Source organism: Labrus mixtus, chromosome 2 (genome assembly GCF_963584025.1).
Source record: "Labrus mixtus chromosome 2, fLabMix1.1, whole genome shotgun sequence".
Classification (NCBI taxonomy): domain Eukaryota; kingdom Metazoa; phylum Chordata; class Actinopteri; order Labriformes; family Labridae; genus Labrus; species Labrus mixtus.
Genome location: NC_083613.1, coordinates 20,043,469 through 20,062,712, shown reverse-complemented (window position 1 = coordinate 20,062,712; position 19,244 = coordinate 20,043,469). Strand labels below are relative to the sequence as shown.

Here is a 19,244-nt window from a genome sequence, read left to right as displayed (position 1 = left end):
ATCTGTATACAGAGAGTATTGTAATATATTTTTAATGTTTAATTTAAATACACATTGGTGATAAAGATTTCTCTGTCAAATATTGGATTTGAATTAAAAATGAGTTGCTGATACTGATACATGAACTATAGGGTTTGGTGTACTATACATGCCCTATTCAGTCAATACTGGAGTAGATAAAGGCTACAGCCTAACAAAGAGGTGCTTAGGTGGTTAGCAGAGCATCAATCACCCTTTCAAAGTTATGAAAATAAATGTATTTTATTGTACAATCTTCAATGTATTTAGAAGTATAGGCTGGTTGACTGTAAAATAGCCAGATTGAGACTTCTGCTTTCTGGACTACTGCACTAGCAGTTAGCGATATGGGCTTGCTTCTGTCTACACTACACTAGATTCTGATAAGGCAGTTGAGAAACAAGCATGGAGTTGATGTTGAAAGATGACGTCATAGAGTGTATTCTTAACTGCCTTGCATGGAAAGAGATGTTTAAATACAGTAATGAAAGGTAAATCGCTTCAGATGACCGCTGATGAGTTTAGGGATTACATAACAAGATTTGTTCCACCTTTTTTGCTCTCCACCTGAACTGTTCTACTGTGTACAACCAATGTCCAATGAAACACCATTAGAAGATGTTGTGCATTCCACAGACGGAGACCAGAATACCTCCGATACCATATCTCATACACATTCTGCAGTGTGTCGTAGGAAACCTATTTGCAAGATTCCCACCTTGTGTGCCAATTTGCAACCCAACCACTGCAACAATGCTAACTAGCCCATAGTCCGTCAGGCTCAGAGGAGTGGAATTCAACTTTCTCTGCTCACAACACATTCAAACCTGACACCAGTGATTGGGCGTCATTAGCGGTCTGCAGGTCAGATAATACCCACAGATTCCAGCAAGCTCCCTGAGGAGGAGATCTGGGTGAAAATTAGTGACAACATGAAGTGCGACATCTTTGTGAGGGCATGTGAGTGTGACTGACTGAGGGGTTTACTAGTCGTAGTGCAGCTACATTCTAATTGGCTGGTTTCCCCTCCCCAATGTGCTCATACTTACTATAAATAGAACAGCAGCAGGAGAGCCCGGATAGAACCTGATGCCGCTCTTTTAGACCTCCAATTTTGTTCTGTTTACTTATGTATTTTCGTCCTGTTTAAAAGAGGGATAGGAAACTCCCCATCATCTCCTTGAGCTCCTCCTTCTCCCACCCGCTTGTTTTTCCCTCCCAGGTTAGTCTTTGAGCCTGTGTCCTTGTTTAATCGGCTGATTCCTCCATCATTAATTAAACATGATCACTGGCCAAATGTCTCTCTCTGCGCTCTGCTCTGCACTGCACTGACATGCACTGAGGAATCCCTCGCTCCCATATCAGGCTTTTATCTCTCAACTTAAGACCCTTTTCCGTTTTGTTTTCTGTTATCTGTCCTCCCTTTCCTCATTCGCATTCCTTTTCTCCTCCTTCTTCTTCCCTCAGGTGGTCTCTTTTAACATCACTTAATTATTCATACGGCTGATATCTGCCCGGGGGACAAAAGCCGATGGATGGATAGACAGATAGGGATAAATAAATAAAAAGCTAAAAATGATATATCCGGCATCTAGTTTTTTGCAGGAAGCATTTTGTTCAAGGTTTTGTGTGTGTGCATTAATGTGCATTGCATCTGTGTGTGTGCATGACTGAGTATCCCTTCCGGAGGAGCTCTTCCACGATGCAGAAAATCCGAGCCAATGATGGTGATAGATAGAGAGACGGGAAACCTAGCAGCAGGGACTGTGCCAAACTGACTGGGGGCCTCGCCAAAGACAGCAGGGAGGAAGGTAAATAAAGAAAAGAGGGATAAAATAAATAAATAAAGGCAGAGAAACACAAAGAGATGGACGGAAATCAATCTCAGGGAGTCTATGCAGCCTATCGATGCAAAGTGATTCCAACAATATGCTCACTTGTGTCTCAAAGCAGTGTTAAAATGTGTGCCAACTTGTTATATAACGTGTCTGCAAGAGTAACATCACAAACTGCAATACAGGACGTGGACGTGTGGTTGACTTTGTGCAATAGACTGCAATGTGAAAAGGCTGAAAGAAGCATGTGTCCTTATGTAACCTTATAAATAAATAAGAGTTTTAAGTGCTTTAAAGAATTGGTGAGAATCTGTTTATGTGCACTGCAACTTTCTTGTTGTTTGGAACGTTATTATGAGTTGTAAATGTTCCAATAATTGGATGAGAGTTTTACAGGAAAGCATTTGTGATTATGCATAATTATAGAGAAATAAAGGCAGTATTCAACTGGTACTCTCAGTCACTAAAGTACAAAGTATTTTAGTCGGTGAACAGCAGAGTCAGCTGAGCAAGCCGGAATAAATTGAACAAATATATATTTAAAGGAGAAAGGAGAGCACTGTTATACAAATTTAAATCGTTTATTTATTATATCTAATGAGTGTAATAACAACAGAAGCCCCAAGCAGCCAAGGCATCCAGACCTTTTTTTCTTTACTATTTTCTCCCTTGATAACGTGTAATTTATGACTCTTTTCATCGAGATCTAGACATATTTATCTTGTATCCTCAGAGTTGCAGAGACACAAAACAAACAGAAATAGACTGAACTCTCCTCATAAGTAAATGGACTTGAGCAACATATCTCTTCTTACACCTTTTAAACTGCAGGTCACATTTACCTATTCACACACTGATGTCAGAGGCTGCTAAGTCAACTGTCCATCAGTATTAGCTAATCCATTCACATGCTGCTGACACGCTACGATTTTGTGTTCAGTGTCTTGTCCAAGGACGCTTCGGCATGTGGCTACAGGAGCTGGGGTTGAGTGTGGGCAATGGCAGCATGGCATGTCGTGGTCTGGCCAACACTGCAGTTTGTTGTTGATGTTTCTTTTTCTAAATTGTCAGAATAATTCTGTAAGCACCAGAAAACTAGCTTTTATTAGTTTGAGATAATTTGGTGAATTAATCTGTTATAATGGGAAAATCAAGTGTTGTTATCTCAGGAGAAAAATAAGTGGAGATCTCGAGACAATAACCAGCATGTCCTCTTAGGGTTTTCCATACAAAACAATTAAAGCATCAGTTTCCAAATCAAATTTGCCTTTCACTTAAAAAACATATACAGATCAGCGATGCCTGTGACTGTCCAGGATGACAGTGGCAGCATTTGATATTTCATATGGACAAATTATAATGTTGCGGATATTGAGCGTTAGCAGCCAACCTTAATGATGGGCAAATCCACCGTTATCTTACAGGCTGCACAGCATTTTATCAGCTAACCATTCAACACAAAAAAACACACACTGATGAGAGGCCAATGGAAGGAAAAAACCATCAGGGGTCCACTCTATAGGGGTCCTATAGAGTGAAGTGTCACCACAAATCAATACAAAGCCGTTATGATTGATCACACTTATCCTCTAACGATTTCCAGCACAATTGGAGTGTTCTGAAGCAAGTGTGTCAGAAAATGTGGAATGTATTTTTGTGTGGTTTTTTTAACATTCTTTTACAATTTAACCACAAAATGAACCAGACCTGCAGAATTACTCTTATACTATTTATACTGTTTACACTCTTTTCAGTATTGTTTCTGAACTCATTCTTTAATTCTGATTGGGCGGACAGACACTATATTAAACAGAAAGGAAATACTTTTGTATTCAATTGTCCATAACATAACTCAAAGTTTAATCTATTGTGAGGAGATTTTAGCTGTTTAACAGACTGATGGCAAATATTCTTATTGAATTATACTTTTGACCGCTACAAGAAAACTGACACTCACACATGCACAGGACAAAATCAGCAAAGACGTTAGAGGTACTGATTCGTCCATGGACTCGCCAAAACAGAAAGTTCCCCCCTTTTTTAAAGTGCAAACAAAAGATTGTGAAAGACTCAAATGCAACACGCAGTCTGTTGTAACTCAGATTCAAAGTAGGTTTCAACATGAACAACTAATCACAGCTAAAGATTTTGGTCAATTTGTTGTCAGGGGGGCAGTTAAAATAAGCGTTTACGAAAATGTACAAAAGTTTACACTGTATTTAGTATGTAAGAGACTAGATTTCTCCCTTTTGTGTATGAATGTGTTTTTATTTGCTTTGTTCTATCGTGGTCTTATACTTTATTCCCTGTTTTCACACAGATTTGTTAACATCATGACACAGAACAACAAGAGACTACAACCTATTTTCTGTCAACATTTACATTCTATATATAATGAGACACACAGGCTCATATTAATAACTGTAAAAAAAAAAAAAACTATTTATTTAAGCCTCCATTTTTACCTCTCCACCCTCCAAGCCCCAAAACAGAGGAGACAGCAGTCCTGATAGAGTTTGACAGTAATGTTTAATTAAATGAATAACCATGCTGACTTCACACGTCCACAACCACATCACAAACCCACAATCTCTCCACCAGGTCCGCCATCCTCGCTCAAGGATTTAAACAACTTCTTACACAGTTCACAAGCTGCAGTTTTATTTACAATTCAAACTCCAACTTCCAGAATCACTTCTTTAGACACAGGTGGATGAAACCTAACAGAATATGGATGAATGCAAACTTCCTAACGTCCTTCTATCAATGTCCTTTTAGCAGAGGCAGTTAATTTTTGAATTCTTTATGGTGAAATTCTTCTCCGTGACCTTTAAACATGTGTTCTGCAACAGTGTTTAGTGTCTAGAAGTCACTTAAGTTCCAACATAGACGGTTTTGTTTTCTGGTTGATGTGAATCGACATAGTGTGTTTTGTACTGTAAGTTGAAGTCCCTCCATCTTTTCTACAAGCCCCTCTTTCCTTTTTTTACCTTTTTGTCAATCTATCCGTCGCTCCTGATGACGTGAAACAGTGTGACGTTGTAGAGCACCTGGTGTCCGTTGTTCCAAGTGTACAGCGCTCGCTCTCGGGGGTTGTAGTCCATCATGCTGATGTGGGAGTACTGGTTGTGGAAAGGGATGTCAGTGTACTCGTACGTGGAGGTGTTCGTGTTGTAGGCAAAATGGACCTTGGCTCCAGCCAGGTGGGAGTTGGTGACGTACAGAGTGCCGCAGATGATGAAGGCCTCCCCTGCGCTACGCTTAGGAAACCCTGTGTCCCAGCTCTGCAGGATGTCCAGCGAGCGAGGGTCCAGTCGACTCACCTGGAGACGGATATTAATAGTTGTTAACAGAGATCGCAAAATTAGCATACAAACAAAAATCACAGAGGGGAGCTGCTGGGTAAGATGATAAAGTCAAAAGTCCTGTTTTGAGGATTTAATTATAAAGATTTTGGATAATCAACCAGCTCAGTGTAGATTTATCTATACTGGCATATATGCCAGATTTTTATAAAACAAGCACTTGCAGAACAGAAAAACCAAAGATAATTTTTGAAACAGTACTATCTTTCCTTTTTTTCCCCCAAAAGCTCTCTGTTGATGTGCCGAGTTACATCTACTGAACTATGAGCATGTTTCCGTTGTATGCACAATTTGTACATGAAAAATAATAGTGAAAATGACTGTACCATGATGTTTCCAGCATTTGGGATGGAGGTGTAGACGGCCCACAGTCCCATCTCATCAGCCATGAGGTCGATGTCAGAGGATCCCCCCCAGCTGTAGGGAAATGTGTTGTTGTATCCGGCTCCACTCAGACTGCGCTGCAGCAACACGCTGCGAGAGCGGAAATGGTACTGAACCTGCAAACGCAGACACACACCTCTCAATCTGGTTATCTGGTTAGAAAACACCTCCTGTGTTTCCTCATAAACAGACAAACCCTCTCAGACAGTCGCCTACCAGGATGTTGCTCTGGTGCTTGTTATAGTACAGGGACCCGTTGTAAACCACATGGCCGGTTCCTGCCCAGGGGTGGGGCAACAGGTGCTGCACAAAGTTCTGCCCCTTTGTGAAATCCCCCATGGTCCTGTACTCCAACACACGCTTGCCCTTGTAGTAGCCGTCCATTGACCACACCTGAGGGAGAGGAGGAGGGGAAAGAGAAGATCAAATTCTGATCTTAACTGTGTGTCCAGAGTGTTACATTTTACTCCCACTAAGCGTTGAAGTCTGCTACATTTGCATAGAGATCCATCATGACACAGCGCTCAAGCCAGCACTTTGTCCCGTGTGCTGTTTTTCACATTGAGCCTTTGAAATCCAGAAAATGAATTTTTATTGTTTTCAAAATCCCAACAGAATAGGCCAACACACATTCTCCCCAAAAGACCAATTATTTCTAAACTCTACAGTAAGTGTATAGGCTGTATTGTTATTGGTGTCATTGTTGTCTCATGTTGTGCAGCTTTACCAGGTGAAGGAAGTCATCTAGTTATGTCTCAGGCTTGCATCCAAATAAATGAATAAATACATCATATGCCACAGCCTTTCTTTATAACGGGCTGTCGATGCTAGCAGAGTCATATTTGCACAAAATCCAGTAATACTACTGTACAGTGTTAGACGACATGGGTCTTTGGTTTCTAACAACAACACCTCTCTGTGAGATGCATATTGTCTATGAGGGGGAGCCATGACAGCACGTCAGCTAGACATTGGGATTCAACCCACAGAGCTAACTTAATAAGCTAGCCACAACTTTAAAATCTGTTGGATGGTTATAGGGAGAAAAGAATCAGAGCCACGGAGAAGCAACAGACAGACACAACAAGATAGAAAAGCTTGAAAAAGAAACAAGATGGGAGGAAAATTTAACGTCAACACAGCATGGAGGATTAATTACCCAATGAGGGACAGGAGGTGAAATAGATGAAAGAAAAGCGCTAAGAGCACTGGCTAGAGAAATCATTGATGGAGAAAAAGACTAGACATTTCCTCTGCACACAGACAAATGTGCAAGGGGGCAGAAAAGAGAGAGCAGATGAAAAATATCTTTGTTTTTTTTGTTAGTCAAAGGAAAGAAAAAACATCTCCTGCAATGGCAGCAACTTTTCTACAGTACAGATCCTTTTAGTCACAATACCTCAAATTAAACCCATTAAACCAGAGATGGAGACAAAGATAGCAGATTGCACAGATTCAGAGACACATCACTAACACAATGTTTTAATGCCACGCAGCTTGATGTTTATAATATAACAGACTGATTGCTCTCTCTGCTCTGTGCTTCAGCAGCTCATCTGATGATTCTTCTTCTGTTTTAATCCCCTTTGAATCAGTGTTTCATAGCATCAGTCCCTTTGTTTTCTGGCAGCTGTATTCTTCTTGCATTCAACTGCACCATTCGCTTATTCTAAACAAGCTCCAGACACTGTGATTATACAACAAGTGCTATGTAAGCACCTTTCTCTTCTTCTTCCCAGTTTGCCTATATCCATTTCACTAACGCACACATTTTAAATTGATTCTAAAGAAAGGCTTAAATACAGAGGAGTGATTTACGGAGAAGAAAATCCAGTTAGTCTGTGAAATAATTTTGAAGCTAACTGAGTTCGCTAGCTGTCAACGAAAGGTTTAACTCAGCAATATGTACTAACTGGACACTCACAGGTGAGTTTATGTCAAATTGTATCATCAGCATAACAACGAACCAAGTGGGGAAATAAAATGACAATGCCTGGCAGCGGTACATGCAGCACTTTAGGTGATCCTTTTTTCCCCTAAGGTGCAGCAAAGGGATTACAAAGACATGACTGATAATGAGTATTATTGGCTCTTAACTGTCACAAATATAGCTTAAATTATACCTATGTGAAGGTAACAGTGGCTCACAGATTAGCCAATGATCTAAAGCTCTGATCTGATGTACAGCAAGCTGATTAGTTAATCAAGTTGCTTTAAAAGGCAGGTTTAAATTAAATTGACAAAATATGTTTTTTTTAAAAATAAAACATTTTGGTACAATTTCCTTGCTTTACGCAATACAAACAGGGCCAAAAGAAGTAAGAAGTGATGTGGAGTATATGGACACATCCTGGGCTTTGTGGGTCATGTATCTAGTATTTACTAGTATCTGATTTCAGTTATAACACTTTATAAACCAGAACATGTTCCTTTTTTTTAAACTCCGCCTGCTACAGCCTCATTTGATCATCAGCCGATTAGGGAAACATTTCTACAAAGAACAAGGCCCGTCTGAACTGTGTCCCTTCTTTCTAGCTGTGGAGTCGTGCTATAAGAAGGGATCGCTTAAAGGGTCAGGGTTGAAAGATTACAGCAACTAATTACCTTTAAAAAATTCAAGCCTATCTCTAATGCCTACTGCAACCTGTCTTGATCTTTTTTCTCCCCCTCTTTCTCTCTTCATTTCTCTTCCCGCTTCTTTTATCCCATCCTGCCTGCCTGTCCTGTATCTTGTTGTTGGATCAACCTTTTACTTCCTCTTTTTGTCTCTTCCTCTTTTTGTCTATCCCCTCTTCCATTTTCCTGTCTCTGCTTCACACCTCCTCACCAGCAGGCCTTGATCAGTCCGTCTTTTTCTCTCGCTCTCACTTTCAGCCTCACATATTCAGCAGAGACATCCTGACAGATCAGGGGAATTCCACACCTCAGCATCTGTTCTCAAATACAGCGACAGGTGTGTGTTCATGCGCGTGTGTGAGGGTCTAAAGTGTAAAATGTGCACATGTATACACACACTTTCCCATATTGATGAGCTTATAAAGAATTCATAAATGCCAAACTGGGACCCTGTGCAGACTCTGTAGTCATGGATACCAAAGGATGTATGAGAATGACTTTACTGTGTGTGTGTGTGTGTGTGTGTGTGTGTGTGTGTGTGTGTGTGTGTGTGCGTGTGTGCGTGTGTGTGCATGCGTGCGTGCGCGTGTGTGTGTGTGTGTGTGTGTTGAATTTTAAGTTGCTATAACACTGGTTGTGTAGCCTGTAAATTGAATGCATTGATATGATTTTATTTAATGGACTTTAAAGAACAAAATAAAAGCCCATCATTATGTTAGGTAGCTGATGCTCAATAACAGCAGCCTTAAGGTCATGACCTTATGAAATATCAAAGGCTGCCAAGGTCATGTGGGTGTGCATGCAGGGAGCGTTCACATATGTCACTGTTTGGATTTTGATCAGAACTGTATTTCTAGAGTACTGATTGTTGGGATTAAATGTTATTTTTTCTACTTTAAATTAGGGGTTAAAATAACAAAATCAGTATAAGTCATGAAGTCACAGTTCAGTGGCTCTTGCTCTGTTGGATTTGGATTGGATTAAGCAGATTTAAATATCAGTAGAAGATGAAGGCACCCTAGGGCTTTGTGTCTGCCCGGTGATGCTCAATAACCTATTAAAACTCCAAAGCTACCAAGTGGAGTTTTTATTTGACTCCTGACAGGTATGGGGAAATGTTGCATGGTCTATCTGTAACTACAATTGTTTCTCTGGATTCTCACTGCTTCCTTCTATACAATCCAAAACATGCAAGTATAGATGATTGTTGACTCTAACTTGTCCATAGACACACAACCATGTAAAGCAATACATGTATCATACTGTGCTAGTCTAATTCTTAGACAGATGTTGGAGGTTGTACTTCATACAATGTGGCCATGAAGAAACCTATTGAAATGAATGCTAGCTTAAAAACATGAGAGTGAGAGTTTTTATTTTTAGATTCAAGTTTCTACTGAAGAACATGTGCAATGATGTTGCTACTTTTTTATTTCTATTTTTACCGTTGCTCCATTTGCAATGATGTGGAAAATGAAAACTGTTATTTTGGGCCAGTACAGGAGTGGCTGCAAAATGCTGAATGATTTTTTTAAACCATGACAAGCACCACTAAATGATTCATGCCTTGGTGACTCAATTATCATACCTCCTGGTTCTGCTGGTGCGGTAGCAGGGAGAGACTTTTTTTTGTCAAATGTGCCAAGTTAGCAGCTTTCACAGCATTAATGGGCGTGTGGATCATTGAAAGCAGTGTCCAGTTGTCCTTAATACATCCACGAGTGACTGTAAACAATGTCAGTTCAACAATTCATATGAAATCATCAACACCCTTTATAAAGTCACAGTATGATCATGAAAACTTTCAGTGCTGGAAATATTGTGGCTGCCAAGCTGCAAACCAATTGCATTGTTTTTGGCAATGTCCAAACATCCATAATTACTGGAAATTAATACAAAAGGCAATACAGACCATTTTAACAGATATCATCTTTACAGTATACCTTATATCTCCACTGAAGTATAATGTGTTGAAATATATTTAGTAAGGATGTTGCTGGCAGCACGGAAAAAAGCTCTTACCAACAGATTTACATGACAATAAATAATTGAACACGGTAGTGTCTTGAAAAACTGAATGTAAACATAACTGTGTTTGTTTGTGAGAGAGCTCCACAGGGCTCTAACAAGCCTGAAGAGAATCAAGATGAAAGTGATCGCTGCTTTTTATAATTTCACTGGCTTATTTATAACACAAGTCCAGAAAGAACACTTTGATTTTCTTTTTAAGTGCATTATCTGTGCGTGGCTGAATGTCAAAACTGGATAAAGAAACTGTCTAGTTTACGGTGTTAAAAGACAGCGACAGAAAAAGCTTTCTATTTAAAGATGAAGGTAGAAACAGAAACAGAAACAGGGAGCTGAATGTTTTAACTTGAAGTACAGACAGTGGAAACAGGAAAACAGAAGGAAATAACTGGGATACTGCTGCTGTGTAGAGTTGCTTCTCATGACCAGGGAAGAGCTCTAATAGGGAACAGCCAAGGGTCACCATGGCGATATAAATCACACCTGGCATCTGGGAGACAGTCGCCTTGACAACTAGCTTAATATGCGCTCCCCCAAACATTATGTGTGTGTGTGTGTGTGTGTGTGTGTGTGTGTTTTGGAAATGGGTGATGCTTGCAGACAGAGTGCACACAGGAGTCATTATAGAAGTAAGTCAGAGAGACAGAACAAGTATCTAAAGAAAAGAGAGAAGAGCTACTATTGTGACCACATTCATAACACCTGCTTCACTTTTCTAACACACACACCTACACACACACACGCACACACACGCACACACACGCGCACACAAATACTGTGCTCCTACCCTGCTGTCGGAGCTTGGAATCATGGCATCTGTCATCCAGGAACCGAAGCGAGACCCTGAGGCTCTCACGGTGATCGGGGTGCTCACCGAAGTCAGTCGACCACAACCTTTAAAACAAAATTGGACAAAATTGTACAGTATATAATCTGCATTAAAGACCCAAAAACATTATCAGGCAGTCTGGAAGTAAAGCAACAATGTTTAGTTTTTTTGCTGGTTAGGGGGAGGGCTGGGCAATTAATCGAGTTTCAACTTTACAATTGTGGCTTCCCACGATCATGAAAAACAAGATAATCAAGATTAAACAAACCTTGTGCCGCATGCCGTGTTTCACTCTTTTTGTCATGTGTGGTAAATGATTCAAAGTGTTTGTTGCCATATATTGACCACAAGATTACATCACCTCTCCCTCAGAAACACAGTAAAAATGTTTTATATGTTATTATTATAAATAATATTATGTTTATGTATGTTTTCACTTCACTTTTTTTATTTCCGTATATAGCTTGTTTTTTTTAAGTGTTCAGAGTTTTTCAGTCTGATAAAAGCATATGATCCTGATGTTGTAAAATGAAAGAGTAATCATGTTTAATAATCGTGGTTATGGTTTTTGACAAAATGGAGCAGCCCTCGTTTGGGGTGACTGATGTTTCCTGTTGATGTCACTTAGCAGCTTTCTTTATCATCAGCTGTCCCCTACCACAAGTCTCAACTCAGTTGACCCACATTTAATCATAGAATTAATTAAAATAGTTTCAACTTCATTTACACTTACATAATCTTTGAATTGTTTTGAGACTGAACCCTCGTCCTCTGTAAGTTTGAAATGTGTTAAAATCTAGTTTATGTCACTGACAACTAAAAAAAAAAAAAGGTTTGGGGTCAGCTTGGCTGTAGAGTTGTTATAATGGATTTTAATAATAACAGTTTTTCACTTCAAAGCAATATCAACTACGCCACATACAAATCTAAAACCACTTGAGCTGCATTTTCCACTTTAATGGTGTCTAATCACGAGCTCAGTATGTCCCAACTATTCCATTTTCATTGAAATATGAAGGACAAAAACTCTTCTTCTGAGCCTATCTTCATTTACGACCTTGACAAACTGTTGTTAGAGCACCTGAGTACTGCTCTTACAAAGAAAAATGGACATTTTGAGAAATCCATTTTTTTTTTAGGTGTTGCGTTAGATGAGAAAATTGTTATCTTCTTTTCAGTAAATGTGAAGCTTCAGCCAGCAGCCTGCTAATCACAAAGAAAATCATTCAATCTTACTTTTAACATGAGAATAATCATCTTTCTCCAAATGTTTCTTATATTTTTTTTCTAAGGACCCCTCCAATGAATGTTCATTGGATAAAAAAAAAAAAAGCTACATATCAGGAGCAAAATGAGCAGTAAAAACTCATGGCTGAACGTTTCTGATTTGAAACTGCAGTGTACTAATGACAGATTACGACAGACACAGTATCAAACATCAGATATTCGAGGGACCAATCAGGTCAACATGTGCTGCTACAGCAATACAAGGAGCATGGGGGAAGCAAGGTGTAACTACATATTTTCATTTTGCAGGTTAAGTTTCACTTTATCGTGTCAGAGATTTTGATCAAAAAAAGTCAGTTCATCGTCAATTTTCCTGTGCTACAAAAATAAACCATGCATGTGTTATTTCATTCCATTGTCTTCAATATTCTTTGTCCAGGAGGCATTTTCTCCACGGTCTCTTTACCACACGGATCATTACAGTTAATATTTACAGTTGAAACCCTCTTTCATGTCAGTCGTCATGGTCCATCAGTTTTCTCCTAACTTCAAACGTTTAGTGAGATATACCACCTTTTAATCTAACGTATGGGTTGCTCACTCCAAAAAGCTGGGTCCTACAGCACAACTCCCATAAAGCCTCTTGCTTTATGTGTGTCTTGCTCATGCTGTGAGACCATCTCTGTCCACATTTTTGCAATCTCGCTGCCCTGGTTTATAATGCATGTATTTTGTTACAAATTTCAAGTCTCCAGTGCAGTTTTTAAAAAGCTTCATCCAAAGCCACAGAGTGGATTATTCAACCATTTTCTATCTCTCCTGTGACAAGTTAACTCTTCTTTTTGTGTAAACTTTTAAAGTTTCCATTTTGAAAAGAGTTGTCTGTGAATTTCTGACTATCCAGTACATACCCAGTTTGTTCATGCAGCTGTGCAGCCTGGTCTCCAGCAGCAAAACCCTCTGCTGAAGCTCCTCGTAGTCATACGCTCCCACCTCTTCTTGGATGGATGCCAGCATGATTGACAGGTTTAGAAGCTCCATTCGCAGCGTGGACAGTGTCTGCAGGTCCAATCTATATTGATCCACCACTGATAGGAGAGGGCGCAGCTGAGACATCTGACCCTTTAACTCCTGTGGGAGAATGACAGAAGAAGAAAGCTCCTGTGAAGAACTTTGAGTTTGCACTGATTTTGTGGGCAAAGGGTGAGGTCGATGTCTTATTTCTTTGCTTAACGACCTGCTTAATGACCTCTACATGTGTGAGTATTGTTTTTTAACAGAAAATGGAAAAAAAAAGTCAAATGTATCACCCAGCTTTAGTCTTTGCCATGAAAAATGTAAAGAAGGCTTTTTCTGCAGTGCGCTGTAACTCACATCATCTCATAGATATGGCATGGCATCGTTTTCAAGCAAAACATTTTTTTTTTATAAATAGCCAATCTTTATGCTGAAGGTCTTGTTTGCCTATGTAGAAGGTAAGAGTAATTACAAAATGAACAGCAGGTTATATTGGCAAAGCTTTGAAAATAGACATTGATACCATAAACTTACTAGAAACAAATCTAAGGTGGTAAAGTCGACTGAAAAGTACGGTCATTTCCTGTACTGATTTTATATAGTCCGACACCTTTTCTGCAAGCATTTGAGCTGCCTCATGTAAGAATGCAGCATAAGGGCACTCCTGCATTGGCTTCACAGTTGGAATCAGGGGGCCTTTGACACCGTAGAGCATGACATTTTAACTGACTGTTAATTAAATTGGGTTGGCCTCTATAGTACTGAACTTAAAGGAGCAATATGTAAGATATCTTCTGTATCTTAAAAATCATAAAATCACCTTACTATATCATCACACATTAAGGAAAAAACTATCTTGAAGTGCTCGCTTCTCTGACAACAAAGCAGCAGCCAGTTTGTCCTCCTCCTAAGTTTCGATTTTTGATCCTGAATGGTCTGTATTTGTTTAGGCCAGAGAAGCTAGGCGGTTTTAAGGGACCCCCACACGGACGTTTTGGACACCCCTCACTTTGTAACAGTGTGTTTTTTGAAATTGCTATAAAAATAAAGTAATTATTATAATTATCTTTGTTTGTAATGTCTAATATGAACTCTTATGTGGTTAAGGTAATAATAGCATTAACTGTTTTCTGTTTTAGTTCAGGTAACTCGATGTGAAGCCACTGCTCCTTCACAGACAGTCAGGGGTCAGGGTTAATGTCTTATCAGGGATAAGTCAACTGATTTAAAACGAGGAAGTAACAGGAAAAGCTGAGTTGTTATTGAAACATTTATGTAGAATAAATGTTACTGGGTGGTTTCAGTTCTGTATGTTCTATTCTACTCAGCATTTGTTAAATAAAAAGTATAAAATGTTCTTAAAATCTCAACCACAACTGAATCATTTCTGCTATCAATTTATCTCGAGACAGCTTCCTTCCTTCCTTACAATAGGCTTTGTCAGACAAAACCCCACACATATACAGTCACAATGTCACAGTTATTATTGTCCTATGAATTCATTTTTATACTTTTTGGACTCGTTGCACGCCTAGCCCATATTGGGTCACGTTTTGTTGGGGACCATGTTTCTCTCTTCTACTAAATTATTTCTCCACATTTGACAGTTGAGATGCTGTGTGTCATGAGTAATCGCGTCTCCATCTTCTTCACATCTCTCTGAAGCAAAGCCGTGAAGAAGAGACAGGAGTGAGAAAAGCGAGGAACCACATTATCCAAATGGAAAGCTGAAAACCCAGAAAATGCTTGGGGGACTACATATCCCATCTGGCCTGGGAATACTTTACAATCCCACAGAAGGAGATGCAAGATGAAGAGGAGGAAAGTACGTCTGGACTACTTAGAGCAGTCTGCTGGCCCAGAAAAGCAGCATAAAATGGAAAGACAAATCTTTTTCTGTTTGCATTCTGGCCTATCCCCCCCCCCCCCCCCCCCCAACCCCCTCTCCCCCCCTGAAAAGCATATTCTTTGAATGAAAATTGATCTTTGAAAATGGAAGGAAAGATGGAAGTGCAGGACTTTTTCTTGGATCAATATTTAGTGCTTGAATTATATGTGGAGCACAGCTGTGTGTTGCAGCAGAAGGACAATAAATGCTTTTCCCCTAACCCCTTTTATTTCTCGGTTTCTGCACGACACTCAGACATCATTTCCTCTGAAACCCCCCCACAGATACATTTACCATGCAGAGAGAAGAGTTGGATTTGATACTGAGACGGGGAACGGATTAAAAGAAGTGTCAAAAGCAGATACAAAAATGCTATCATCTCGTCAGAACATCCCATACCCCCACACACAAACACAAAGACACATCGAGGAAACAGGCTTGGCAGCCAGTCAAACACTTTGTGTCTAATCCCTTCGCTGCTATCCTCAAATCGAGACCTAAATACTTTTCTGACGTAGTTTTGAAAGATTTTTTTTTTCAAAGCAGTTTTTTTCATGGTTGACCTTAAATAAGGCCATTCTATCCACATGGATCGCGACAGGCATGATTAATATCATGGAGAGCTCATTAATATGTATTGACATCAGCCTTGACTAAATGCTGAAAATGTCACGGCCTGTTAAATAGTAAACACTTTACCTGACTAATCCCTTCCTCACCATGCCCCCCCCCCTCTTTATCCTCACCTCTCTCTAATCTCTTCCCTCCTGTTTCACTCTTTTATCTCAGACCCGCTCTCTCCCTGCCTAACCTTTACATCCCCTCCTACTTCACTTAGCTCTTCCCTCTCATCTCTTCCACCTAGAGGGGAGAATGATAATGTGCAATGAGACATTTTTTTTCCTTTTTCTGGAACCATCAATCAATCCATCTTCCTGTGTGTCTTATAATCTCGCAGTTTTACCTCATCTTGTTCTCCATCTCCCTTGTATTTGTAGCCCCATGGGATGGAAATACTGTTTAGTTATTGATAAACTTAGTGTTACTGCACATCACATAAATATTCACCAGTTCTGCCTCTCAGAGCAGAGGCAAAAGATTATGACTGTGAAAACCCCCATGGGGCATTGAGCATGCCCACACACACACACGCCAATACACAGTACACACACACACACACACACTCACACACACTCATACAAACTAACTGCAAGAAAATATAAAAACAGACCCCAGAGTCCATGATGTCTCCTGCACAGATGAAAGGCAGAATGAGTTTACGGGAATGAGGAAATTCTCTCTATTTTGAAAAGTGTTTGTGTGTATGTGTGTGTGTGTGAATAACTTATGGAGCACCCATCCTCTTATAGCAACACATTGCTTTTTAATATTTAATTTATTATTTTATAATGTTAAGTGTATGAGATTTGAGTGACTGATAGTTTGTTTATGTTTGCAGTTTTTTTTTTTTTAAAGCTGACTGTTTGGAAAATATTTCAGCTGTACAGTATATACAATTAAAATGTAGCCTGTTAGTTGTGAAGCCAATGCAAAAGTGCCCCAGAGCTACCTTTTATAATAGCCAGCAAAGGGCAACCTCACTTTTTAGGTTGGGTTTTTACAAAACTTAGTCGGATTGTGACCGATAAAGTCTGGAGTCTACTTCGCGGTTGATTTATCCCCTTAGCAAATATGTTCCTCATTAGTTTATACTCCAAACCTGTAGTTAAAGGTCTTCTTTAAAGCTCCAGTTAGGAGTCTTAGCTGGTTGTGAAACAGGCGGACATTAATGATGGTGTCTCTAAAGGTCCTTCAAATGATAACAAGATCATCGTTATTATTATATGGTTGATTTTTCATGATTTTTCATGAAAAAAAATCAATGTGATAATATACTTATAATAATATATATTATATTATAATAATATAAATATACTTTTTACATTTTCACAGAAAAGCTTAGGAGAGAGTGACACATTAAACTGTTGAAAAAAAGCAGGGTGAGTTTTCTATTTTTTTCAGAAAATGCTACTTACACATAACCAGGGGGCGCCAAAATCAACACAAACCAAAAGTCCCTCAGAGTCGCTTTAAGACAGCATGACTTTTATTTAGTAAACTTTGGTGCCATTCAGGAAAAAACAAAAGATTATAAAGCTGGATATGCACAGGGGCCAAACTTGATGAATAAAAAGGGTTGACTTCCAGTTTATAGAGATGTATATTTACTACTTCGATATACATTGAGGAAAATGTTTGTGTGCTATCCTGTAGAAAAGGCAGGAAAGGTTGGTTTATTAAGTGCACCGTTACAACACAAAGTTCCTAACGTAGCTCCTTAAAGCAAATGTTTTTTTATTCACTTAAGATTTTGTAGTAAATACGCAAATAAAATAAGATGCATTAAAAAGCTAGAGGGGCTGGTAGATGAACACATATGGACACAGCCAGCCTAGCTGTTTCCTGTATTCTTTATGCTAGGCTAAGATAAGCAGGCTATAGCTTCTTATTTATGGTACAGAGTTGAGATTGGCGACATGGTGTGTGTTTCGACCAAGGGAGAATACATTTTTTGTCCTTTATCACTTGTGTGAATACGGCTGGTGGCTGGAGTGTTTTTTGGTTTATTTCCAGATAGTATGGCAGCTCAGAAACAGCATATCAAGCAAACACAGGAAACTACAAGCTGTGAATTATTAACGGCCTACTTAAACTTCAGTACCTGCAATCACTGTCTGTGCACTTAAGGGTACAACGATCAATACTCAGAACTGGGCACACGTCCATTAACCTGTTAATCTTCAATTATCAGTGTTCATTTTTTAAATACATTTTTAAAGTGGAGGTTAATTTGGAAAAAAACAACTCTCAAAACCTTTAACTTCTGGTACATTTTTAGGTTAACGTCCAAACCTGGCCTGCACTTACATTTAAGATGGCTCAAAGACAACCTGAGCAAGAGCATACTACCTTTTATACTTCAGAGAGCTTATTGAATTATGAGCCATAATGGCGTCTCTACCCAGGGCGCTTTTATTGTGAAAAGCTGCTTGACCCACAGTACATTAAGGTACATGTGTTTTATGTTAATTCCAATAACATAATGTCATTAAATTCTGTTCAAGCAACTTTATTGTGTGACCTAAATATGCAAAAACCTTCAACTAAATTTAGCCCACTTCATGAATGGGAATTTAAACAAAAAAACACAAATTGCAAAATGGATGTTTACTGGCAGACTTAAAAGCAGGTGTAGACAGACACACAAGGTTTTCAAAACATTTTTACTCTCAGTGTCATTAAAAGTGCTGAGCTGTGTATTACAGTCATTAAAGAAGCAGTGTCACAGCTGATTTAACAGTCACATCCTCATGCCTCGTATCCACAGCCTTTAATTCTCTGTAGCTCTTGAGATAATCTTCCTCTTGCCGGCTGGTTTTGTTGTTGGCACAGATGCCTGCCAGCGGCGTCGTGGCGGAGAACACCGAGCCTGATCAGATTAGTACTCCTAATTTAAGAAGTGAAATGGATTTAGATTACCCTCAATAAAAGGCGATACTTATCCATCAAGGTAATCTTATCTTCCTGCCTGTGAATTCAAAACACAGGCAGCGAGCTGGAAATACAGATGTGTGGTGTACATGTGGCTGCTGTTAATATTTGTGTGTCAATATAAGGTAAATTTCCTCATTAATACTGAAATCTTTTCTAAAGCCCAGACACATTTATTTGACAACTCGTAGTCTTAATTTGGGCACTGATGTTGCAGTTTAGCTAGCACTGTAGAAGACTGTGATGCGTTTCACAGCGGACATCGGGACAGTGAATTGACAGCTTCAAGACAAATTTTAGCCCCCTCCGTGAAGATGCCCGTGTGTCTGAGTGCAGGCAGGAAACTCCAACTTGGCATGCGTGAAATCAATGTTTTCACACCAAAGGTTATGTGTTCCCTACAGCAACCATCTTGAAGTGTATGTGTGTCTCGCTGTGTCTGTGTGTGTGTGTGCGTGTGTGTGTGTGCGTGTGTGCGTGTGTGT

General features: G+C 39.4%; 1 protein-coding gene across 3 annotated transcripts in view; it reads right to left on the bottom strand.

Annotated features, from left to right (window-relative positions):
- Positions 1 to 4,363: 4,363 nt before the first annotated feature.
- LOC132987987 (noelin-2-like) overlaps positions 4,364 to 19,244 on the bottom strand; it is a 34,202-nt gene continuing 19,321 nt past the window's right edge. For all 3 annotated transcript variants that reach the window (XM_061055057.1, XM_061055041.1, XM_061055049.1), the window contains 5 exons: positions 13,214 to 13,433; positions 11,034 to 11,140; positions 5,819 to 5,995; positions 5,545 to 5,718; positions 4,364 to 5,176 (listed from right to left, as the gene is read on the bottom strand). In XM_061055057.1, the coding sequence (XP_060911040.1) occupies positions 4,856 to 5,176; positions 5,545 to 5,718; positions 5,819 to 5,995; positions 11,034 to 11,140; positions 13,214 to 13,433 (999 nt within the window). In that variant the 3' untranslated portion in view covers positions 4,364 to 4,855. The remainder of the gene's footprint in view (positions 5,177 to 5,544; positions 5,719 to 5,818; positions 5,996 to 11,033; positions 11,141 to 13,213; positions 13,434 to 19,244) is intronic.